The sequence below is a fragment of the Mytilinidion resinicola genome, assembly GCF_010093595.1.
Source record: "Mytilinidion resinicola strain CBS 304.34 unplaced genomic scaffold BDZ99scaffold_17, whole genome shotgun sequence".
Taxonomy (NCBI): domain Eukaryota; kingdom Fungi; phylum Ascomycota; class Dothideomycetes; order Mytilinidiales; family Mytilinidiaceae; genus Mytilinidion; species Mytilinidion resinicola.
This window is the reverse complement of record NW_022985453.1, coordinates 207,822-231,008: the sequence shown is the minus strand read 5'-3', so window position 1 is coordinate 231,008 and position 23,187 is coordinate 207,822. Positions and strand designations below refer to the sequence as shown.

Genomic DNA, 23,187 nt, shown 5'->3' with positions numbered 1-23,187 from the left:
TTCCCCATCTCAACTACATGTCTTCCATCGTCGCTGTCCCATTGTTATTTTCAACGTCCCCTCGCCAGCTGGATCGGATTCCCGCTTTCCCCTCCGCTTGATGCTTGTGTCATTGACGATCAACTATGGCAATTGGGCATCCGTATTATCCAGACCCCCCGCGATTTTAACCGCAAGCGGCCAGACCTCGTTCGAGCTCGTTGGACCGGCGCCTCTTTCCTTTGTCTCGGTTTCTGTCTTCAAATTCTCGTCAGATCTCAGTCTTGGCGATGTCTCCTCCAGATGTAAATACAGAATCAATTCACGAAGACCTCACTCTTCACTTACCGCAACACTTGACCGAACACGTTATTCGACACTTCATGTCGTCGCATTGCCGTCGCACGGATTGCAGATGGCTCTCCTTGTCAAACCTCACGAACTACACAGGTGCCCCGCCATTGCTCCCGGATGCAGATATTTCAGGTATAGGAGTGAGGACGGCAAAATAGACCCGCTGTTGGTGTATGCTGACTACGGCAGGCCATCCTCGGGTTCTCGATAACATCATACCTAACTCTATTGCTGCTTATCGTTAACTATGCCTTCGTGTTCGACCCTCACAGATGGGGCGAGAATGGCAGGAGATATACGAATCCGCTGGATTTGAAGCTGCTAGGCTTCATACGGAATGGCGTCAGGTGGAGACCTTCTAGAAGGCTTGAATATTCGCTGGAAAGGGCGAGTCCACGAACTATTCTTACTGAAAACTCTAAATCCAACTAACAGAACTGAATAGTCCGTCTTGATTCTCAGCGATACCCAACTCGTCACCGGGCTTGCGATCCTATCGAGCGGCTACTCTCAGTTAAACTGTGGCATCTCAGCGTATCAGTAAGATTTTGCTTTCCGGAAATGGCATTCTTCCACACAAGAAAGCTATTTCATTGGGGAGAGCGATTGCTAACATTCTCTCAGCTGGCAAATCATGGTCTACGTCGCATGGTTCGCCTCTTTTTCCTTCATCAGCGCAATGACCTTTCTCCAAGCCTTCTTCCAAGCCAATCATAGCCTGAGGATTATTCGAGTCTGCTTCATGTTTGTCCTCGCCACCATGTTGATCGTTGCTCTCCTCCCGACCGGCAGCCAGAATTGGATGGATCTTGCATGCAAAGAAGGCGAAGGTTGTTTCTTTCCTTCCCTGCAAGCAAAATGCTACTACCGCCAAATGATCACAAACAAGTTCGACAATGGGCATACCAAGATATACTCCATGGTTGTGTCTATTTTGGTTGTCAGCCTGAGTTACATCAACTGTGGTGTCAAGATGTTTGATCCGACATCTGCAGTCACCAGGCGATACATTCGAGTCTGGCCTGGAAGACAGATCAAACGCGTTCTTCGCAGGATGGTTAGGTCGTCGGAGAAGAGCATGTGGGCCAATATTATTCTACGACTACCCTACTTGGCACTATATTCAGCCTTCACAAGTGCTCGCGCGCTGTGTGATACCGTAGAATCAATGCTTGGAGAGGTATGTTTCCTGACGGTAACTAGTCGGTATCATGTTAAGACGTGATTCAGATTCTATGGCTATCCTTCGCCATCGCATGGGGCACCATCAAAGTCTGGACAACTCGCACTTCCTCGCATTACGACTCTCGTGGCTTCAACACCAACGCAAATCCAGACGTTCTATCAGAGGATTCCTGGTCATTTGGCCAAACCCTCCCCCTAATTCTCCTCCTCTTACCCGTGCTATCAATGGCCCAGGTCTACTTTGGTGAGTCTCTACAGCAATGCACTTACATGTTCACCAAGCTGAGAACCTTAGCAGACAAGGACACCCGAATCCTCGAAGCGTCAAACAACGAGAATTGGATCCGCGAAACCGGTATCCGTGACCCCGAGAAGACGCCCACGCCCTGTGGCCCCAGGCCACCTGCCTCAGTCTCTCTATCCTCTGTCTCCATCGGCCACGCTGCCGGCGCCAGGACGTACGATGCTCATAACACGCCCAAGCACCCCAGCACCGCCATCGATGACAGGACTCTCGACAGCACATGCGCGTGTCCTATAGCCCGCTGCACCCACCACCCCTCTGCTTGCTCGTCCCCACAACCGTCTCTCCACTCTTCTTCATCACGTTCTTCTTTATCACGTGCCACCTCCCCTTCCCTATCTCCCTCATTCGCTCCCTCCCCCACCCACGCACCCTTCCCCACCTACCTAGACCCCGACACCAACCCATACGACCTACCTTTCTACACCGACCATCTCACCCTCTGGCTCCTCCAACTCTGTTTCCTCGCCGCCTTCATCCTCTGGCTGCTCAACGCCACCGAGAATATCCTGGGCATAAGTTTCTTCTTCCGCAATCGGCTGTTCATTATCTGGATCTTTGGGATTCTGCCGAGTAGTCTGTTTCTACATTTGGCGTTTTGGATGCTAGGCGGGTGGGCATGGGAGGGGGTGAGAGGGGAGAGGGTATGGCGGTGGTGGGTGGGAAAAAGATCTGAGGGGAGAAGGGAAAGATGGAGGAGGGTAGGGAAGGGGGTGTATGCGGTGCTTAGGGCGGGACTGGTGGCGGGGCTGGTGACGTATACATTTTTGCTGAGCTTTGAGGCCGGGGGGCCGGAGGCGTTGGTTATTAGTCTTGAGGATTTGGGGTAGATTAATTTGGGCTGGGGTTTCTGGTGTTGCTCTTGAAGTAGAGAGAGGGGACAGTGGTCTGCATCGTCTGGACCGTCCGCGCGCTGAACGAGTTATACGTATTCTTATTAAAGGCTTGCGATTATTTAGTCTTGGGAGGCTGATAGTCGTTTACGAATTACTATTCCACACTCATTTCTTGATCCTACAACGTCTCCACAGCACCCAGCGGTGCTGATATCTATATCTAGGAAGATATCGCTGCGTGATACTCCAAAACCACACACCGGCAACCAACATCCGTAAGTGTCTCTATTTTACAGTGAATAAATAAGTTCCGTGAGGGGCGAGGTCGAGTGAAGAAAGACGCTAAAGTTAGGACGTGTGCCATGCAATAAACCAAAACCCAGCACCCCGTAACCGTCCCATTCCCATCTGACATCGTCTGAGATTACCGAACCATCTAGCCAGCCAGCCGTCCGCAGCTCGGATTTTTCGTCTATGTCTCGAAGAACACTTGTCGCGTAACCTAGTCACCACTCAATTAGCCCTCCCGTTCCTCTCATCTCTCCTCATCAGACGGATACAAACTTACCGCCCACGCCCCCGCCACACTCGCCACAATCCCCCCACTAATCCCCATCGCCTTGAGCCCCCGCGTACTCTTAAACACCATCCCGCTCACCGCGCCCGCCAGCACGCTGTTCGTCGCGTCGTGCTTCCCGCGATAGTGCCCAATCGTCGAGTTCACCCCGTTGTACACCATCGCGACTACCCCCGCGCTATTCCCCAGGAACGGCCCGCGCCGCGTCACCGCGTTGAGCACGCCGTTCAGCCGTAGCCGCGGGCTGGCGGAGACGCTGGTTTTCTGCAGGCCCTCGGCGAGGCCCCATGCGCCCCCGATTGTCAGCGCGGACAGGTAGGTCACGCCGGTGCCGTAGCAGAGGTCATCGCTCCAGCCGCGCGAGGGGAGCGCGCTGCGCGCGCCGGGGAGGTCGGAGAGGACGCTGTCTTCGAGGGTGAGGTAGTCGAGGGTGTCTTGGTTTAGGCCGGCGAGGGGGTGCAGTAGCGATGGGTCGGTGAGGAAGGAGGAGATGTCGGTCGCGGCGGTGGAGGGGTCGAAGGGGGTCGGGGAGAAGGAGTCCCGGCTGGAGAGCTCGCCGCTGGGGGAGCTGTCGGAGGTTGTTGTGGGTGGGGAGGTGGATTTACGGCCGGTTAGGGTGTCCCATCTGTGGAGGCGGTTAGTTTTCGAGTTTTAGGGGAGTGCGTAAGGGGGATGCGACGGACATCGTCATTGTGTCGGCTGTGGTTGTGGTTTGTGAGGATGGGGAGATAGGACCGAGAGCTGGTGGCGGCGCAATCGGCAGCGAGGTCGCGAGTGGAAACGGCGGGAATAAAGGTATGGGAGAAGCAGTATAGAAAAGGTGCTGCGGCCGTACGAGGCGAGCTGATAGACGATAATGGGGGCGCGAGGTGGTGAATTGATGGCGGTAGTGATAATTTTCTGAGCGAGGAGTGACGACCGGCGAGATTGGTGCACGGGCCACGTTTTCGGCCCGGATAATCGGCGAATTCTTCCGGCCTCTCCTTCAATCCATTCGTCTTGCGAAACTCACGATCATCATCGTCACTTTTAGTCTTATTGGTTTCTATCATGCTTCAATCATTCCAATTAGTTTATAACAAAGTTTCATAAATACTATGAGTGTCTCGAGTAGTGCACGGAAATTCGATATGCCTCGCAATCTTCCCATTCTGGGCCTTCCCAACCATCAGCCCTTCGGCCTATCGAAAGCACCCTACCTCTCGGGTATCTACACGGCAGACCGACAAAAGATCCACTATCATAGGCCACTCGTTCCGCGAAAATCTGCCTTTCTCCTGCTTCCCATCTTCCACGTCGTTCAATCTCGAGTTCGCGGTGCTCTTGCGTGGCAGTACAATCCTGCGCTGAGCTAAGGAATACACCCCTTCGTAAGGCTCCGCTTGCAGTGACATTTCTTTTACCTGACGTTCGAGGGATCGATTTTGGGCAACCAAATGCTCATTTTGAGCCTTCAGGCCCCTAGACAAGCGGCGCTGGTCTTCGACGGTTTGCTCCACCTGTCTCTTCATGTCTCTACGCAACGCTTCCATGGAATGCAAGACCTTTCTGTTATCTTTGGGCGACGTCAGCCAATCTGTCTCTGAATTTGAACCCAATGCTATACTTACTTTCCTTGTTAGCAGCTTCTATTTCCTCAAGAATGGCCGCCAAATCATGTCGTTGCTGCTCGAGAAGCCTAACGAGCTCTTCATTGATAGAAAGTCCTGCTGCGGTCTCGATCAATGTCTTCTGGTCCATGATCACTTCCTCTTGAATCCTGAGCATGAAAGGTCCGTTGTTCACCATGCTCAAGATTATCCTCTCTGCTGACGCCTTACCGTTATCGTAACGGTATGTGGAAGCACCGGCAGCTATGGTAGGACTCCAAAATGTCCCTTCTACCTTAAGCTCATCTGCTTTCTTTTATCCTTTCTGCGGGTCAACTGTGTCCCACATACTCGTCACCAGCGCGACATTTCCACACCACAGAGTTTGCGGAATAGTCTGAGGTTGTTCGTACCTCCTTCCATTCTCTTCTTGTTTATGTCATGGAGATAGATTAAACCCGACAAAAGCATACCCTTATGGAGAGATGCAGTCATTCAGCGAACAATCTCTTCCAAGACATCGACGTCATTCCTTGTGTCGTCGCCGAAGCCAGGTGTGTCGACTAAGGTGATCTCGTGCCGACCCACTCGGCATGAGACTTCTTGGACCTCTGTCGTACCTGATGATGTCAGATATTTATCTACAAGCACAAGAAAAGTATCCACGGCAACGTACAGGACTTCAACCCATCGCCAACCTTCATCTGCTCCCCGGACACCTTTTGGATGAAGGAAGATTTTCCACTGCCAGTCATTCCACAGACCGCGATGACGACTCTTTCGGGGGTTCGATGCCTTTGATTTAGGCCATTCGGCCTTGAATATTCTGGCTCGCGTGACGAGGACTCCTGCGATGGAGACCTTTCTCGCGGTCGCTGATTCCCTGGTGGTCCACGGTACGGCCTTGGCAAACGTCTTCGGCGTTCTTGCTGTCGAAACATCCTGAGAAGAGTGAGCTAGAATTGGAGGCACACCGGAGAAATTTAGTGCGGGGGTACACCCGCAAGTCGATTCACGAACTGAGAAGAAGAAGAAGAATAAGAAGGATGAGCGGTCAGCCCTTAGGTTGGAAAAGGCTCTGCCGGGACCGCCTAGACTGCCCCAAGTTGGAGAGGCGTTTTCAGATCAGAACCTCGAGGACCTATGAGCTGTTCCTGCATGCGACATGTAAGGCTGAACATCTTCACATCTCGTTGGTGGGCCGGCGAGGCTGAAGTTGTTGAATCATAGCGATTTTATTCTTCATTGTCTACCAACGCATTAGCTGCTGCTTGCTGAATACCGTTGAGACGCCATTAGCTGTCCTGAATCCAATCAAACACATGTTGTTGAATTTTACATGGCGCGGTCAGCGGTCACGTGATGCACACATAGCCCAGGTAGTGCGCGGAGACATGCAACGTCGTTATTCGTTAATACCAAAGACGCCTTTTCTACACCGCTCGAAGGCCTTGAAACCCGAATGGAGATATTGCTACTCTTCATAGCCCTAGCCTTAAGCGGCCAAAATCTAGGGTGAGTTCGGGCGTCTCGAGGCGATTAGTCCCTTCACGGCCGTTCAGATCCGGATATGCTTAAGCCTAATCGTATCTGGAGCGGATACTTTCGCGCCCATCATGTCGAATTGGACCAAAAAGAGCCGATTCCCTTCGAGCAAAGCCGGATCTTGGTTTTGACAAGAGCCAAATCCGTGGTTTGGAGAAGGGTTAAACTGACTAGACCACCTCAGACGGTGACATCTACCAATTCAGTTGCGAAAAACAGATCTCAAATGAGATGATACCCAAGTACGACTATTGGATGGCTATCGAGGCGCCATGATTCCATGATGGAAGAGTATGCACAGATCTACGATAAAGCGTCGTCACTCGTATCTGATCACAGAGAGACATAATATAAGCTTGCGGAGTTTTTATGCCGCCTCACAAAGCCATCCCGGTTTTTGTTGCGTATAGTCCGTCCAGCGATGCGGTCGACACAGTGGCTGTTTGCCGTAGCTAGGCGTGGTATCGGGTTGGTCAAATTGAAAGACTTCCGCATCATAAAATTCTGCGTGCATTCCTTGATACACGCCCCGCTAGAAAAGTGTAATCGGACCTAAAGAAAGGCACTGAAAAACACCGAAGAACTCATAACTCGTAGCTGAGAGACACGTCTTTCCTATCACAGAAGATGGGTGAGCCTACGTTCAGCTAAGCCACCGCCATCTTCGAATAACTCCCGTGATTGGATACTCCTACATGAGAGAATCCTTGGCGAAGTATCACCCCAGAATCTGCGCTTCCACTTCTCAGCCGCGAGATCGTTTAGCCTTTTATTTCACAGCTTGTTAGTTGACCAGTCAAGTTCGCGGCATATATTGGAGCATCGTTATCCACATCGTGGTTCAGAGCCTCAACTGGGAGTTTCTGGTATATATCGCCTTCTCCGGATTCTCTGGGACCAGCCGCTTGGCCGACGTTGTCTACTTTTTCGTAGTGTGATAGGAAGGATCGTTGTTACGTCGTCCTCCAAAGTCTCAATCGGGATCATCTTAAGACTTGGACCAGGCGCTCGGCCGACGTTCTCTAATTTTCGCGATGTCGGACGTAGAGAACATGTCCCTTTCGTCCCCACCTTCTTTATCTCCCTTAGACTTAGATCCTGGACGGATATGGGACGAACATTTCCCGTCACGACACCTAGAATTCAACGAGAAACGGCAAATTCCATTCGAGGAGGGCCGTGTGTTAGGTCGAGGCGGCGTCGGCATCGTACACCAAACCACTTCCACGGAGTTGGCTTAGCCTGGAAACGAACCTACACCAGAGTCATCGGCGAGAGGCAGCTGAACGAGATGAAAATCCTACGCCAGATGCGGCGCGAAAAGCATCAGCATATTGTTGAGCTCGTGGGATCGTACGTTCGTCGCGCAGGCAAGGCTGGAGGCATCCACGAATTGGGCTTGCTGATTTGGCCCGTGGCCTACTGTGACCTCGGTACACTCCTTCTGGAACTGGATAAAATGAACAACCTACTGAGTAGACTTTTCGTCTCGCCCAACGACAGAGAAAGCATAGAGAGTACTAATTTCCTGGCGGGCCTAATGAGAAAGAACCCGTCGCGGCCCCGAGGGGAGACATGCCGAGACTCCCTTAAGCGATTCAGTCGAGCTATCGGCTGCATTGCTCATGCTCTCGAGTTCCTTCACGCCAAAGGGATAAGACACCGAGACCTAAAGCCTGATCAAATTCTCATCTCACGTGATGGGCTTTGGGTGACTGACTTTGGGTGGTCTAAAGATATTTCCAATCTGAGCACCAGTGTATCCGCCAATGGAGAAACCATCAACAGGAAATACATCTCCCCCGAAAGAGCTCAAACGCAACCTACAGGCTGGTCTGAAGACATCTTTGCCCTTGGATGCACATATCTACAGATGGCGTATGTGCTTACCAATTTGCCTCTACAGCAGCTAGAGGACCTTCGCACTTGCGCAGACCGCTCTTTCCAAGCAAATCTGGAGAATTTGGGCAAATGGGTAGCTCCGTTGAGACTAAAATCTAAGAGATTCTTGGTTTTAGCGTTCTTGATTGAGCAGACTCTCATCAGCGAGCCGGATCGCCGTCCTAAAGCGAGGGAAGTCGTCGCTATCCTGGAGGCCTGCAACAACATGTCCTTATCTAGTTGGGATTGTCAAATTTTTGGCGATTGTTGTAGCGACACCTCAATGCCTACTACATACTCCGGAGATCTGCTGGAAGTTCTGGAGAGAACTGTAGGCGGCGACAATAACCTAAACACGTATGACGCGGCTTGGGAGATACTGCACCGGCAATATAGACTCTCATGTAGAGCAGTCGAAAAGCTCCAGGATACCTTGTGCCGGAATGATCTAGAGATTGGAGATCTAGGCGTCAAGATGCACGACCTCGAAGCATCGACGCAAAAGCAGATAGAGGATTTGCAAGAACAATTACGGGCTTCGAAGGCACAACAAGCTCATACGAGCGAGATGCACAAGATTAAAAGGGACCATGACGATAAGACGAAATCCATGATGGAGCAATATGACGCCCAGATTGAATCTTGGCGTGAAAGAATTTTTGGGCCTCAACAGTCAGCAGCGGCGAGTCTTGACTGATTACTTCCGAAGTGATCCTTTGGGCTCTCATAAAAAAAAATTCGGTGCCATAAATCGAAATATAGCGATGATAGTACCGGCTCCGGAAAATTCCACGCATTACCAATACCTTGCAGATCAAACTTCAGCTCACATCCTCTAGGATAAAGCAGAATGTACTCTGAGTCCGCTGGAGAAATGACACAGACCCGGAAACCAACTTTCACCGACGTCCTTCATCCCTCCTTTAGATTTAGGGTGTTGGAGTCTTCCAGTTGGAAGTTTCAGCTCCAGCAGGATACAAGAAGCCAGACATAGTTGTCCTTATACCCCCCTAAAACACATATTTTACAAACTACCCAGACCTTCAATACCTCTTGGCCAATGTATCTAAAGCGGCCTCCGGCAGACCACATGCATTTTGGGAGCTCAATATTCACGTGTCATTATATTAACCGAGATCTCCAAATCTCTGGCGGCTGCTGTATGTTCGACGACACCAGACGACTGCTTAATCTCCACCCATGCCGTCAAACCGCTGCGCCCGAAATCAGATCTCCGAATCGAGGACTGCATGCCACTCCCCAGCAATGCCAGGAGGATGTCCAGCGAACGAGGACAATTGAGCATTGATATCACGTATACCGCCCTCCGAACCCTCATAGTCCTTCCCTGTGGCTTTCCTAGTGTAGGTGTGATGCCAGAGTACCCCGGCGGCGTGAAGAGAACGGCAATCCGGACGTCATGTTCCACGGCTTCTATTCACTGCAAGACAATCGAGCTATTCAACGCGTGCAACGTTGTGTTGATTACTGTGAAAAGCTCTGCGCAGCAGCTAGTCAGCTGTTGGACGATATGTCGTACCTAGCGATAGCTGCGTATAGTCGAGTACTACGGCTCATATAGCACTCGCATGATATTACGCCACGAATGCTATTCTGGAGGGTTCCGGTGGTGGGAGAGAGGGCGCAGATTGGTGTGAAGCTAGGGTTTCTAGGAAACGTTATAAGCGTGACTACCTATGTGCTTTGGAGTCAGTAGTACTTCGGACCGTTCAACCCAAAGTCAAACTAGTAGATGAAACGGCACCGCATGAACGGTGCAACCTTAGTGACGAATCGGTGAACGTTTTAGTTGGTACATAGCGCCTAATTTCCTTACTAATTGAACGACGAAAAAGAAGAGAGAGGGTAGAGAAGATAAGGGATATTCTAAGAGAGAGGTCTGCTAACACGCCTTGGATAAGTGTGATGAAGGTGAAACTCGAATCTTCTGGATTGGTATTAAGGATTGACATTAAATCAGAGGTCTACATTTATATAGAAGGTAGTGTCGAAATTTTCAGGCACCTATGCGGCACAGCAAGCTTTGCGACTGCTACCTAGGCAGATCACCGAATTCACACATTGTAACTAGACTTTGATCCATCATTCACGAAATGTCAGACTCGATTTCCTCTGGTGGCTCTGATAGGTAGCGGTGTAGATCCGTTGTCGATGTTTGCTCCTTGTTCGAAGTACGCGCGCTCTGGTGCAATCTTCCAGAAAGCATGCTTTCCAAGATGAGCTATACACTGTCCCGCGCGAATTCTTTGATGTTGTCGTTGTCACGCCAGGATGCCCAACGAGGAGGGCCCGTCAATGACACGCTTTCATCGAGGGGTAACCTTTATCGAGAAGTAACTCGGCCATTGACTCCAGGCCATTCCTCCTAGCACAATCGAGAGCACCGTTAAGAACAAAATAAGTATTTATACCAGTTGCGTATCTGCACAGGATGCGGACCAAATCAGTATGTTCTGCCTCAACTGCACCCTCGATTGGCAACTGGATTCCTGTGCTAGTGTTCGCACCGTGTTCGAGCAGTGCGCGAGAAATTTCGAAGAATCCACGGCTGGCCGAGATCGCCAAGGCGTTATATGATGGGTCAAACGTTCTATCCCAATATGTTCCGAAGTACGGTTTGGCACCGTGGCGGAGCAGCATCTTTACAACCTCGACATGGCCATATTGCGTTGCTTCTCTCAAAGGCTTTCCCGAACAAGGCTGGCAGTCGTAGAAGACGGTTTGTTGATCCCCGGATTCGAGAGCCCTGAGTACCAGCTTATCCTCTGGGATTTGAGAGACGCCATTTGCCGAAGCGCCTTTCTGGAGCAAGTGTCGAACCATGTCCACATAACCCTTTTGTGTCGCATACGAGAGGAACTCTTCCAATGGGAATTTGCCTTCGGCTGGCCATTGGCTGCACGCTTCTAGGAATGGGAATAAGGCTTGAGCAAGGCGACTGTTTGATCGAAGATGCGCGGGTTACTCGTGCGATACAGTCCTTCTTTCAAGAATGGATAAGTAGCATTTCCAGGGACCATGTGTCCGAAACGAGGACTGAACAGAAGATTGAAGGTGTCAAGGTGACCACCGTTTGCTGCTCCAGAGATGGCAAAGCACCTTTTGCGCAATGTGACGCCAGTGCCGCTGGTCAGTAAAAGTTCGACCACGGAATTGTTGCCCGCAAACGCTGCTGCCCAGACTGGAAGCCCGAAAGGGGTGTTCTTCTCTGGATCATAGCCGTTGGCAAGGAGCTTTTTCGTAAAGTCTTGATAGTTCAAGTAGGCTGCCGCTGCCAGTATAGTGTTATCACGGGAACAGCCCTGAAAGGAGCGATACGTAAAGTGATCAGCGTTCCTGTATAGATGACACAACTGCTCTGCAATATTTCGGATGACGGAGTCGTCATCCGTCTGTCCGATCTTGTTGCAGATTGAATTTGTCACAGCTCTAATAACCCAGGCTCTGTAGGACGAGGGCTCTTTCTGATTGGCCATCATATGTCATGTAGGCGTGCCAAAAGAGATTGTTTGGGCCGATGTTATAATTCTTAATTGTTTTTCTGGGCGGGTAGTGCACGTTTCGTCCGTCCCGGTATGCGTTTCCTTCGTCCTGGCGTACAATACCTGTCCGAAAGATGGCTTGCTGGACCTCGACGGAAAAGAGTGCTGGTTCGATGGTAAGTCAAAGATTCTGACTCAATCAGAAATAAAATGGGGAGCATTACTGTTGATGAGCCTCAGTCGTAACGCCCTTTTTATTCCACGAACTTGAACCGCGTGCTCAAGAATCTGCTGAGAAATCTCCGTGGGTAGTTCAAGAATACTCATGTTGATTTAAGGTGGACAGGTGGGCGCGAATGGGGAGGAACTGGTAGGGTTGGTGGTAGTTAGGAAGCTGAAGAAGAGTGCGGGATGTATGAGCGAGAAGCGATGTGTGCGGCCCGAAGCTTGGCTTTTCGCAGTTCCATGGTTCCAAAGCGCATTGGCCCAATCATCATTCCACCCGCATGCTAAAAATGTGGCTGTAGCCTCATAATAAGTATCTCATTGTCGAGAGCACCCTACGCCGAATTATCATAACCACGCCCTGGGCACTGCCCTCTCGCTCCACGTCCTCTCACTCTCCCACGCCAACCAATCGCTTCTGGTGGTGGGCAGCAATCCCATCTGATTCACTTTCCACAGTCCGAGGCCCAGCATCAACAAATTCATGACAACATATGTAGCTTGTACGGGAAGGAGACGACCGGCGGTGCCGGGTGTAGTGAACGGGGCGAATGTGCGGGGCAGGCCGATGATGGCCATGATGGGCGTCTTGAATAGCGTGAAGACCATGAAGATGGAGAAGATCTGGAGGGTGTTGCCGGTCATGTACATGCCTAGTTAGACATCGTCAGCGATCAATATTCTCCAAGTTTGCGGCCTCACGATCGTGGGAAACATACCGATGGCGTTCATGGGCAGCTGCTTCGCCGGCGCTATGGCAATCTCCCAGGCCTTCTTGACCTTCAGCGTGTCCGTCTCTTCGGTGGTCGGTGGCTTCCGAGCAGTGGGTGCATTCTTCGACTGGGAACGTTGCTTGCTCAGCGCGGAGGTGAAGCCGGGCGGGTCAGGCGCGGAGCTCGACTTGGGCTTCGCGGGCGTGCTGTTGAGGTCGAGGACCCATTGCGGCGGCGGCGGCGGTAATGAGGACATCGTGGGGGTTTCGACAGCGCAGATGAAGGTGAGACTGGGGATAGAAGCGTGGTGTTGAGGTCGACGTCGCTGTCGGATGGCGAGTTCTTCCGTCAGCCTTGGCGCCCCGGTCGCTGCAGGTGCTCCACCAAAACACTCGTCCGCTAAGCTCCGCGCTCAATTCACTCTCAATCGCCTTCCTCGCTGCCTTCATCGCCTCCGCGCACCCGTTCCAGCGTCGAATCTGAAATGTCCGGTCTTATCAGCGCGTCGTGAGAGCCCCACAGCGAATCAGGACCGCCATCCACGTTGGAGGGTGGCTAAGACGGCACCGGAACGCAAGAGAGGGGAGCTGCAAGAGTCTCGTTCCAAGCACATGCATACAGGAGGGGCTGAAGACTAGGCACGCGGACACCAGCCATGAGTGCAGGCGGCCAAGATGCGAAGCTCTTTGCGAGAGTACGTCCATGTCGCCGTTCCTTTGTCCACATCACCGTCCTCTATCACCGCATTTTCCTCGCTGTAGCAACAATCTACGACACTGCGCTCTTGCGCAAGCTGGGACCGGCAGCGCATCATTGCTATGGTTGCGCATAGCCAAACCATATCATGATGTTTATTCCCACCTTCGCATTCGATAACGCAGCGCGCTTACAATACCTCCGGTCTCCACAGGGCAAAGTAGCGGAGCTACGACTCGAACTCAATAGCGGCGGCAAAAAAGACAAGAATTTCTCAGCGAAAAAGACGGCCTTGAAGAAGATCGTCGCGAATATGACAATGAGCAATAATGATATGGTGGCACTATTCCCAGATATCGTGGCTTGCATGCACATTTCGAGCCTGGAAATCAAGAAGATGTTAGTTGCTGTGATGCGATGCTACGGGAAGTCATAATGTCTCGGGAACTGATTGGAACTTAGGTGCTTCTTATACCTGGTCAATTACGCTCGGATAAAACCGGACGTTGCTCTGAAGGCACTGCCTATCATCGTCAATGTATGCGCGTTGCTATCGAGCGAGGGAATTCATTTGCTGACTGGTTGCACAGGATATGGACGACAACAACCCCCTAGTGCGGGCCCTAGCTCTGCGAACCATGTCGTATATCCACGTTCGGGAATTCGTCGAAGCGACCGTTCCTCCCCTGAAGAAACTCCTGAAAGACTCGGACCCCTACGTTCGGAAAACAGCTGCTTTCTGCGTTGCGAAGTTGTACGACCACGATAAACATCTCGTGGAGTCTTCCGATCTCATCGATCGACTGAATACCATGCTAAGGGATGAGAATCCAACAGTGGTTTCGAGTGCACTGGCGGGCCTGATGGATATTTGGGAAAGGAGTGAAAGCATCAAACTCACTATAGACTATGCGAGTGCATCAAAGATCGTCCAGATCTTGCCCGACTGTTCAGAGTAAGTAGACCAATTGCAGTCATGTCTCATTACTAACACCAACCAGATGGGGCCAAACATATATCTTAGAGGCTATGATGAATTACGTCCCACAAGACACGAGCGAAGCAGCGCTTCTTGCTGAGCGTATTTCGCCTCGACTTTCGCATTCAAATTCCGCTGTCGTACTAACCTGCATCCGCGTTATCCTCTACCTCATGAACTACATATCCGATCAGAAAGTAATAGCGTCTCTCTGTAATAAGCTCTCTCCACCGCTCGTCACCCTTCTATCAAAAGGACCCGAAATCCAATACCTCGCCCTCCGAAACGCTCTTCTGATTTTACAACGAAGGCCGGAGGTGCTACGAAACGACATCCGTGTTTTCTTCTGCAAATATAACGATCCGATTTACGTCAAGGTGACCAAGCTGGAACTCATTTTCATGCTTGCTACGGAACGTAACATCAAAGAAGTATTGACGGAATTACGAGAGTACGTTCCTTCTATCCTCTTTTCCCCATCCACGACTAACCCATCCCCAGATACGCCACCGAAATCGACGTCGACTTCGTCCGCAAATCCGTGCGCGCCATCGGCAAACTCGCCATCAAAATCGAGCCTGCCGCCCGCCTGTGCATCAACACTCTTCTCGAGCTCGTCGCCACAAAAGTCTCCTACATCGTGCAAGAAGCCACGGTCGTGATCCGCAACATCTTCCGCAAGTACCCCAACCAATACGAGTCCATCATCAGCACGCTGTGTGAGAACCTCGACTCGCTCGACGAGCCTGAGGCCAAAGCCGCCATGATCTGGGTCATCGGCCAGTACGCCGACCGCATCGACAACTCGGACGTCCTCCTCGACGACTTCCTCTACAGCTTCGCCGACGAGCCGCATGAGGTCCAGCTCGCCCTGCTCACCGCCACCGTCAAACTCTTCATCCAGCGCCCCACAAAGGGCCAAGAGCTCGTCCCCAAGGTCCTCAAGTGGGCCACCGAGGAAACTGACAACCCGGACCTCCGCGACCGCGGCTACATGTACTGGCGGCTGCTCTCCTCGTCGCCGGAGATCGCCAAGCGCGTCGTCATGGGCGACAAGCCCGCCATCACGGCCGAGGAGAGCGAGAAGCTCGACCCCGCCACCCTCGAGGAAATGTGCCTCAGCGTCGGCACCCTCGCCACCGTCTACCTGAAGCCCGTCAACCAGGTCTTCCGCTCCGCGCGCCCGCGCAAACTCATCGAGAGCCCAGCGCTGCAGCGGCACACGCTGCCCACCGTGCGCGCCGCCAAGGCCGCGAGGGAGAAGGCGGCAGCGGAGCGTCCGGCTGTGGACACGTCGGCCCCTTTTAACGTAAACGGGAACGGGAACGGCAACGGCACCCCCGCGCCCCAGAACGGCAACGGGAATTTAGCGGCCGCGGTCAGCGAGGCAGACATGTATTTTGCGAATCTGAACGCAGGCCAGATGCGCGAGAGCGCGTTTGGGGGATCTCCGATTGCGGGGAATAGCGCGAGCATGTACGTGGTGACGCAGAATGCGCCGCAGGGGATTGTGCAGAGTCCCGGTGGGGCAGGAGGTGGGATGGGCGGGGATGGGGGTGGGGATTTGTTGTTGCTTTAGTCTTTGTCGAGTTTCTGGGAAAGGGGGCCGGGGACTTCAGACGGTGGTAAAAGAGTGTACACACATAGCGCTCCCAATTGGCATTTACAGATTTCTGAAAGCATGTTGGAGGACTTTGTGCGGTGAAGTGGTGTACACAGATATAGGTCATTCACATCTCATCCTAATTTCTCAGAATATATGGAGGGACTTCAGACAGTGCTCAACCGGTGTACACAGAACCCAGCACACTACCATCTCATCCCATTTCCTCAAAATGCATCAAGGGTCTTCAGACAGTACGATAACTCACTCAAAACAGTATCAAACACCATCAAATGTGTGTGCACATACTATATTAGCTGTGCTACACTACTACCTAAAGGCCCCATCGCCAAGCATAGTGGTATCATACAATGAACACGGCCAAGGGGCAGTCCGTCCAACCATGCAAATGTCAGAAACAAGGAGAAAGAAGCAAGGAGAATTTTGGCCTTTTGTGCACATTACCAGCAATGTTGACAAAACCCCCAATTATCACCATTTACCTATCCCTCCAGCGCGCACGCACGCACTCTCGCTATCGGTCAATTTGTACCAATTGTATCCATTTGTTGCTCGTGGTCCGACAACTACGTGAAGTAGTGACGCAGCGTGGCGTTTTGGGGGCCTACTCGTCCGCGAGGAGGGGAGCGCGCTCGCGGTCCTCGGCGACGATCTCGCCGCGCTTGAAGGGGTCGCGGCCTAGGAGGCCGGGGACGCCGACGGCGAGGGAGAGCACGAAGAGGAGGGCCATGATGATGAAGGCGAAGATCCACTGGAAGGCGATGATGTGGCCTAGGAACTGGTCGACGCCGATAGCTGTGATTTGTGTTAGTACAGCTGCGTTTAGGGACGTGGAGGTGGGCCGAGAGGGGGATGGGGGTAGGTACCGGCTGCGAGGATGGAGAGCTCAAAGCCAATGGTGTAGTCCTTGAACGCGGCCAGGAAGAACACGCCGTAGGCGAGAATGCCCCAGATGAAGATGTTGGCGACGATGCGAGCCGGCAGCGTGTGTGCGTGCACCGCTACGGCACCGACCCAGTACAAGGCCACGAAATTCCAGGCCAGGGGGCCGCTGACGACCGGGATGTGGATGAACCTAGGCGTAGTGCTGTGGCGGAAGTAGGCGGCGCTGAGGTTTACAAAGTTCACGATGAGGAGGAGTTCCGCGAGCCAAAAGTGCGAGCGCGTCCAGAGGTGAATGAAGCCGAAGATGAGCAGGTTGTGCGCGATGAAGTGGGATCCAACGTTGGCAGCCGCGTTGACGTAGACAGTGTTGGACGCGTAGAGGTGCCAGCTGTAGCCGATCTGGAGGATGAAGAGAACAATCCTGGGTATCGTATTAGCATGCTGCCTGGACTATTGTAACGCTGAAATGCTCTAATTGAGCGAGGTTGTTGGGGCGGCTAGGCTAGGCTGAGGCGCTCTGAGAGCAAGCTATTCACGTACCAGTAGATGCTTACGATGACGGAATTCATGGTGAATGGAGTCCGATGCGCACGGTTCTGGCCCCAGATCGTATGGCGGTGGTACTTGCCCTCATGCGGGTGCTCGAAGGTGTAGTAGACGCTCGTGATGAAGAGAAGCAGCCAAGACACAGTCGTGCCAACCTTGTACGCGATAATGGCCTCGCGAGAGCGGTCCTCGCGGGCTGAGAAGGGATTGACTGCGAATCATTAGCACCCTGAAAAGATCTCGAGCTTCATGGCTTCAGAGGCTGAAGGACGGGGCAGTGAAGCTGTGGCAAAGGCGGGGGAAACGTACTGGCATGGATGCCGCGGTGGGCGCTGCTGGCGACGCCGTTGGTGTCTGGCATGATTGCTATCTACTTCTCTGATTGCGTGCGGTGGAGCTGCAGCAGTATCGAGCCGTCCTCTTTGAAGTTGAAGAAAAGAAGAGAAGCGGAAGAGTGCTGTGGAGTGAAAGGAAAGAGGTGAGTGGAGTGATGGAGCTAAACAAATCAGGAAGTCAGCTGGGCCAACGTCATTGCTCCCGGCCTTGGCACTAGCCGCGAATGCGGGGACGGCTGCAGCCAACCAAGCAGAGCTGCAGAAACGCGTAGAGGCGCTGCAGGCCGCAGGCGACATCCTAGCCGTGTGCGAGGGGGCAGTTCGCTGCAGGCGGGGCGGTCACACGCACCGGAAACGTCTTCGAGGGCGAGTAAGATATCATACAGAGCTGTGAGGGCCGAGCCATACCAGTGAATCACTTCATCACTTCATCGCTTCTCTTTATTCAGAAAGCATACCTTCAAGGAAATCAGTTTTATTACTTATCAGACGGCTAAGCTAGAGCTCGAAGAGCTGTAAGCGCCGGGTATCATAACTATGCTAGCTGGGGGGGTAAGTGGGTATTGTGTCGCAGAAAAAGGAAAAAACCAAGGACGGAGATCAGCAGAAAACAGGGAACCACAATGCTGCAGAACGGCATTGCTACCACCATGCAGAAGCAGGGTAGACGGTTCCACTGTTTCACAATCCCATCATGTTGTGGGTTGTTGATGCCGAAAACCGCAGGGGTTCAAACGCCATTGAACCCAAATTCACCACCAGTACCCCAAAAAGAGACCACCACATTTGACCCCAGCATTGTATCCGTAGCACGCGAGCGATGCTTCGAAAGACGTATGCCGCTTTGCGTCGTGTGTTGGCGTTGTGGACCCGAATTCGCCACTCCACGAAGTCCAAGGTACCACAATCGATGAAACTCCCTGCAAACAAACCCGTCACCTTTTTGATAGTTTGCCCACTGCTCCCCACTACTCCTAGCAGTGCTGCAGCCAAATGAACACTCTCGCATCCCTCACATGATCTCCAGATTGTTGAGATTCATTGAAGGAAGCCACTGTCTCCCCTCACAACCCCACCAAATCCTCAGCACAATCACCCCTTCAGTCGCGCGGAGGCTCAAAAACCGCCCAGACATCCTCCTGCTCCTCGTTGACCTCAACATGCCCGTCCTCATCCTGAGCAGGAGCGAGAGCCGGCACATGTTTATGAGCATTGTAGTTCGTGCCAACAGAGCTCTTCTGCCCGTTTGAATGCTGATGAGAATGGTAGTTGTTATTGCCTGCGACGGGGTGGCCGAGCGTGTTGGTATGATGGCGCTCGATCTTGCCAGTCACGCCTGAAGATCCTTCATTCGACTTCTCCTGCTTCGTATCCTGCACAAACGGGATCGCTCCATTCGCTGAGAGGACCGGCAGCTGTTTCTTGACCACCGCATGGTGTGCTTGAGCCGACAGTTTCGGGAGACCCAGATCCGAGTTCGGGGGCTGCCATTGGAGCTGCTGCGGCTGAGCGTGCGTCAGAGCTGTCTTCAGAGCCTCCTCTGGATGCTGCTGCGACGGGTGCGTGTACGGGATGAACTCGTTGAACTGCGGTAGGCTCGGCGGTGGCGGAGGGGGCGGCGTGTCTGGGCGTGGAGGAGACGTAGTCAGAGAGATCGGCTCGGCGACTGCAGTGAAGTTGTTCTTGGGCAACTGATTGGGCCCGATGTCGAGGTTCATCGGGGCCGTCGGGGGTTGGATCGGGTCACTGATCGACCTTGAAACTGCTGTGATAGAGGGAACGTCTTGGAGCAGGGCAACGGGTTGCGGTAGCTCTGGCGGAGCGAGAGCCTCTGGAGGCGTCGCAGGCACCGCAGCACCCTTCGTAACGGGCTGGCGAGTTGTCGTCGTTTTCACGGATGTAGCCGACTTGGTGCGGATGGTCGCGGGCTTGCGTACAGAGGCCTTCTGTGCTGTCTTTGCCCTTGATTCTTTCAGCTCATCACGCTTCTCCAGATCCGCCTTGTGTTGCTTTTCCTTCGCATCGTGCTCCTCCTTGGTGGGCATCCTCAACTTGACGCGCTGAAGTCCGGACGTGATCTGATCAATATCGTTCTCCTTTTCCGGCGCCTTCAGGTAGCCCGAAGGAACCCTAGGCACTGGCGGCTCGGCTTTCATCGTACGGGACCTCGCAGTCTCAGAGGGCACTTGAGATGGGGCTCTCGCCTTGCGGACTGCCGCTCCACTCGAAGATGGGGCCGGTGTGACACTAGACTTCCGTGGTAGGGCAATCTTACTAGACCCACTAGCAGCCAGATCTCCATTCGCCGAACCAATGCTCGATGCCACACTCAGACGCCTCGATGCAACTCGCGGTAAAGCTACTGTTTGCGCTCGGGCTGGTGTAAAGTCTGCCATCGTCTTCCGGCGATCGGACTTGGACACAGCCTGCGAGGAGTGCTCTGCATCAGAGGAGGCTTCTGCATAAGCCGTGGCCTTGGCCTTTCTGCCTCGCAGTTGTCGACCACTAGCAACCGATTCTGCAGCAAGGGTAGCTGGCGCGATAGACTGTCTCTCTTGCTTGGCGCGAGGATTCTCAAGATCCTCTACAGTACAGCTCTTTGTCTGTCTATCCGTAGGAATGAGCAGCTTGCTCAGTTCGTGAGCAGCAGTGATCCATTCAACTTCCGGCGGTGGCGGAGTAGGAGCACGCGACGGACTAGCAGACATGAATTTGCTGGAGCCAGAAACGCTCCGATGGACTTTCGTAGGGTCGACAACTTTCGCACTGAAAGACGCGGTAGGCGAGTAAAAAGTCGGAGGGGCGCCAGTCCTAGGTTTCCTAGGAGGAATAGGAGGCGGTGGGTTCACCGAAGCTTCGAGCCATTCGAGATTGTCTACATTCCACCAAGACGGATCGTAGTTTGGTTCTGTGCTTAGCATTGGAATGTCCTCCTTTTGCAGGCCCATATTGCCCATCCGCTGGCTCATCTCGTAGCCCAATCCATTGTTGGTCATGCGCTGTCGGGAGGTAGCTGCCTGATTATCGCAGAGTCCGCTAAGATGGCTGAGTACCCCACTGCACAACGCGCGGTCCGAATATCCTCCTTCAAGTACAGAAACGATACGTCCCTCAGTGCCAGTCTCTTCGTCTTGGGCCATCTTGACGACGTCTCGCGTGAAACGAGCATAAAATTCGGTTGGCACATTGACTTTGTGTCGCTGCATACCCTGGCTCTCGTGCTCGCTGGCATCAAATCCGGCAGACAGAAAAATAGCGGCTTTGGGTTGAAGTGCGCTCTTTGGTACACCACGAATACGGGCTGTGTGGTGCTTCAAAAAGACGCGAGCCTTCTCAATAAGAACCTGGTATCGGGCCTCGTACAACTCCCAGAACTCGGCCTGTGTTCGCCAGGGCTGAAGATGAACATTCCAGATGGTCTGATCGTGCGCATTTTCTATGCAAAGACTCGCGTTCTGGACCTTCTCCTCATCTCCGTCCTCGCAAGGATATGAGTTGATGTCGTGCAAACTGAAGTAACCAATGGCGGTCCGCTTGGAGACTGGTGCATTCTTAGGCAACTTCGAGATTTTGGCGTTGCGGGACCAGGTGATGTCTTGGGATCCATCACCATGGTGCAGATCAAAGTCGATAATCGCGGCGTGGGTCAAGCCGTGGGTGATTACGGCGTGCTCGATGCCCACGTGGACATTGTTGAGCCAGCAGAAGCCAGATGGGAAATCCGCAGAGCAGTGATGGCCTGGCGGACGTACAGTGACAAAGGCGCGGGACGGTCCTGTTCCTGACTGAGTGCCTAGGAACACTGCGTCCACTCCCTCGAAGACCCCTCCCAGAGCACCTTGAAGGGCGTTCAGAGACTCGGAGCAGAGATAAAGATCACCAGGATGGAAACTCTGCTTCTTGGCCTTCGAGGTCTTGGGGCCGTCGATTCTAGCCAGCTCCCGATCTTTCCCATTAGCAGCCAACTTTTTCTCGGCAGTGTCGCACATTGCCTTCAACTCTTCCATCCAGTCCGTGCCATGCACATTCTTGACGACAGCTGAGGTAATGTCGACAGAGCGGGCTGTCTTGCGGATCTTGAAGGGGATATTCTCGCTCGGGTCGCGGTCGGGGTGCGGTGGATGTTGTCCCTCTGCATGACGGCCTCCGAGTCTGACATAGGCGACCGAAACTCCCAGTGCCGTAGCTAGCAGTCGCTCTGGACGCTCGACGATAGTCATCAGGTCTTCTTTGCCAGAGCGCGAGAACCTGTGGCCGTAGCACTGATCGTGGAGGATGACCACTGTGTCTGTGTAACCAACTCCTGAAGGTTCATGGTGTAGCTTCAACTCTTTTCTGAAATGCTCCTCTGCGATATTTGACGCCTTGAGAGGGGCCTTTTCCTCCATCTGTGCTGCGAGGGGCGATGGCGCAAATCCAGGAGACGGTTGAGTGGGGTTGAAGGAGGCGCGGCGGGACGACGACATTTGTGAGGGAGCTCGGCGTGGAGTAGCCGGTGAATCGCCGTTGCGCAAGGAAGAGGTCGAGATCTTTCTGCTGAGCGCGGGTGAAGCTGAGCGCCCAGTTAAGCTCATGGTACTAGAGCTCCGGCGCAGGGGGCTTGAGGGTGCTCTCTGCGAACTCGGGGAGGTGCCGAGGCGCTGCTGGTCAGTGACACGCAGAGGAGAGTTGTTGCCTCCAGGTGACGGCGGGAGTGGGGTGTTGGAAGCTGTAGAAAGCGAGAGGCGGTTGTGGAGGTTGTTTGTTGACCGTCCTCGCGGGTTGGTGACAAGGGGGTCGCCCGGCGGGTTCTGCATGGTCGCAGGCAACAGTTGCGTGCCGGCGACAGTCGCAGGGTGAAGGGAGGGTGTCTCGTCTGGTGTCTTGCAGACAGAGACGGTGTGAAGTGGTGGAGTTGTCGTGGTCTGCGCGATGACGCCCGCGCGTTGTCGGGTTAAACAAACTTGGACGCCTGACGGCAGCTGGTCCCTGTCGTTCGACCGTCGGCCAGGAAGCGAGACGCATGCACGCTCCGTTTAGTCCATAATGATATAGGGCTGACGGCCCGACTCTGTGGGGATATCAAAGTAGAATGCTCGAAATACGTCTCACTGTTACGAGACGCTGGAAGCAGTAATTGCAGAACGGCCGCCGGTTGTAGCTGCCACTGTTGTCTATATCACGTGGGAGAGGTCAATTTCCAATGCTTTCTACTTGCAATTGTCTCAGACAGGATCCAGAACTCGTTCTGAAGCTAAGACTGATATTCTGTGCACATGCGTCTTCAGTAGCCTGACACAGCTTCAAAGTGCTTCAACCGCATCGATCGACAAATCATAGATCTATTGTTCAGGCGGCCTCTCATGTCGCCGCATAAGGCGCTCAAGATATCTGTAAATATATCAAAGCATGCTATGCAGCAGCTTCTACTGCACATCTATGGCATCCGATC

At 53.1% G+C, this 23,187-nt stretch overlaps 10 protein-coding genes across 10 annotated transcripts; 3 read left to right on the top strand and 7 right to left on the bottom strand.

Moving 5' to 3' along the window:
- Positions 1 to 30: 30 nt before the first annotated feature.
- BDZ99DRAFT_574127 (uncharacterized protein) lies at positions 31 to 2,652 on the top strand (the record flags this gene model as incomplete). Its single annotated transcript, XM_033728349.1, has 6 exons — positions 31 to 473; positions 523 to 675; positions 779 to 873; positions 958 to 1,513; positions 1,564 to 1,762; positions 1,817 to 2,652. Exons 1-6 carry the CDS (start codon positions 270 to 272, stop codon positions 2,650 to 2,652), a joined length of 2,043 nt encoding a protein of 680 aa, XP_033572802.1. The 5' UTR covers positions 31 to 269.
- An 88-nt stretch (positions 2,653 to 2,740) lies between these two features.
- On the bottom strand, positions 2,741 to 4,113 carry BDZ99DRAFT_449519 (mitochondrial import inner membrane translocase subunit tim23). The gene is made up of 3 exons (XM_033718121.1): positions 3,919 to 4,113; positions 3,227 to 3,860; positions 2,741 to 3,160 (listed from the first exon to the last, which is right to left on the bottom strand). The coding sequence occupies exons 1-3, from the start codon at positions 3,924 to 3,926 to the stop codon at positions 3,131 to 3,133; spliced, it is 672 nt and encodes a 223-aa protein (XP_033572801.1). The 5' UTR covers positions 3,927 to 4,113; the 3' UTR covers positions 2,741 to 3,130.
- A 162-nt stretch (positions 4,114 to 4,275) lies between these two features.
- Positions 4,276 to 5,113, bottom strand: BDZ99DRAFT_466187 (uncharacterized protein). The gene is made up of 2 exons (XM_033720713.1): positions 5,058 to 5,113; positions 4,276 to 5,007 (listed from the first exon to the last, which is right to left on the bottom strand). Exon 2 carries the CDS (start codon positions 4,765 to 4,767, stop codon positions 4,417 to 4,419), a length of 351 nt encoding a protein of 116 aa, XP_033572800.1. The 5' UTR covers positions 4,768 to 5,007; positions 5,058 to 5,113; the 3' UTR covers positions 4,276 to 4,416.
- A 206-nt stretch (positions 5,114 to 5,319) lies between these two features.
- BDZ99DRAFT_479866 (uncharacterized protein) lies at positions 5,320 to 5,765 on the bottom strand (the record flags this gene model as incomplete). The annotated part of the gene is made up of 2 exons (XM_033722287.1): positions 5,320 to 5,444; positions 5,501 to 5,765. 2 exons carry the CDS (start codon positions 5,763 to 5,765, stop codon positions 5,320 to 5,322), a joined length of 390 nt encoding a protein of 129 aa, XP_033572799.1.
- A 1,712-nt stretch (positions 5,766 to 7,477) lies between these two features.
- On the top strand, positions 7,478 to 8,947 carry BDZ99DRAFT_479865 (kinase-like protein; the record flags this gene model as incomplete). The annotated part of the gene is made up of 1 exon (XM_033722286.1): positions 7,478 to 8,947. One exon carries the CDS (start codon positions 7,478 to 7,480, stop codon positions 8,945 to 8,947), a length of 1,470 nt encoding a protein of 489 aa, XP_033572798.1.
- A 2,133-nt stretch (positions 8,948 to 11,080) lies between these two features.
- On the bottom strand, positions 11,081 to 12,067 carry BDZ99DRAFT_99444 (uncharacterized protein). Its single transcript, XM_033729096.1, has 2 exons — positions 11,978 to 12,067; positions 11,081 to 11,918 (listed from the first exon to the last, which is right to left on the bottom strand). The coding sequence occupies exon 2, from the start codon at positions 11,748 to 11,750 to the stop codon at positions 11,178 to 11,180; it is 573 nt and encodes a 190-aa protein (XP_033572797.1). The 5' UTR covers positions 11,751 to 11,918; positions 11,978 to 12,067; the 3' UTR covers positions 11,081 to 11,177.
- Positions 12,068 to 12,326: 259 nt separating this feature from the next.
- BDZ99DRAFT_479863 (uncharacterized protein) lies at positions 12,327 to 12,947 on the bottom strand (the record flags this gene model as incomplete). Its single annotated transcript, XM_033722285.1, has 2 exons — positions 12,327 to 12,631; positions 12,698 to 12,947. 2 exons carry the CDS (start codon positions 12,945 to 12,947, stop codon positions 12,327 to 12,329), a joined length of 555 nt encoding a protein of 184 aa, XP_033572796.1.
- Positions 12,948 to 13,346: 399 nt separating this feature from the next.
- Positions 13,347 to 15,945, top strand: BDZ99DRAFT_395275 (Adaptor protein complex beta subunit; the record flags this gene model as incomplete). The annotated part of the gene is made up of 6 exons (XM_033715940.1): positions 13,347 to 13,389; positions 13,573 to 13,786; positions 13,850 to 13,925; positions 13,978 to 14,342; positions 14,389 to 14,817; positions 14,868 to 15,945. 6 exons carry the CDS (start codon positions 13,347 to 13,349, stop codon positions 15,943 to 15,945), a joined length of 2,205 nt encoding a protein of 734 aa, XP_033572795.1.
- A 649-nt stretch (positions 15,946 to 16,594) lies between these two features.
- BDZ99DRAFT_524072 (DUF1774-domain-containing protein) lies at positions 16,595 to 17,782 on the bottom strand (the record flags this gene model as incomplete). The annotated part of the gene is made up of 4 exons (XM_033725855.1): positions 16,595 to 16,785; positions 16,857 to 17,296; positions 17,416 to 17,632; positions 17,731 to 17,782. The coding sequence occupies 4 exons, from the start codon at positions 17,780 to 17,782 to the stop codon at positions 16,595 to 16,597; spliced, it is 900 nt and encodes a 299-aa protein (XP_033572794.1).
- Positions 17,783 to 19,135: 1,353 nt separating this feature from the next.
- Positions 19,136 to 22,186, bottom strand: BDZ99DRAFT_363478 (Arginase/deacetylase; the record flags this gene model as incomplete). Its single annotated transcript, XM_033714715.1, has 1 exon — positions 19,136 to 22,186. A coding segment is annotated over one exon (3,051 nt), but the record flags the coding sequence as incomplete, so codon positions are not given.
- Positions 22,187 to 23,187: the final 1,001 nt, after the last annotated feature.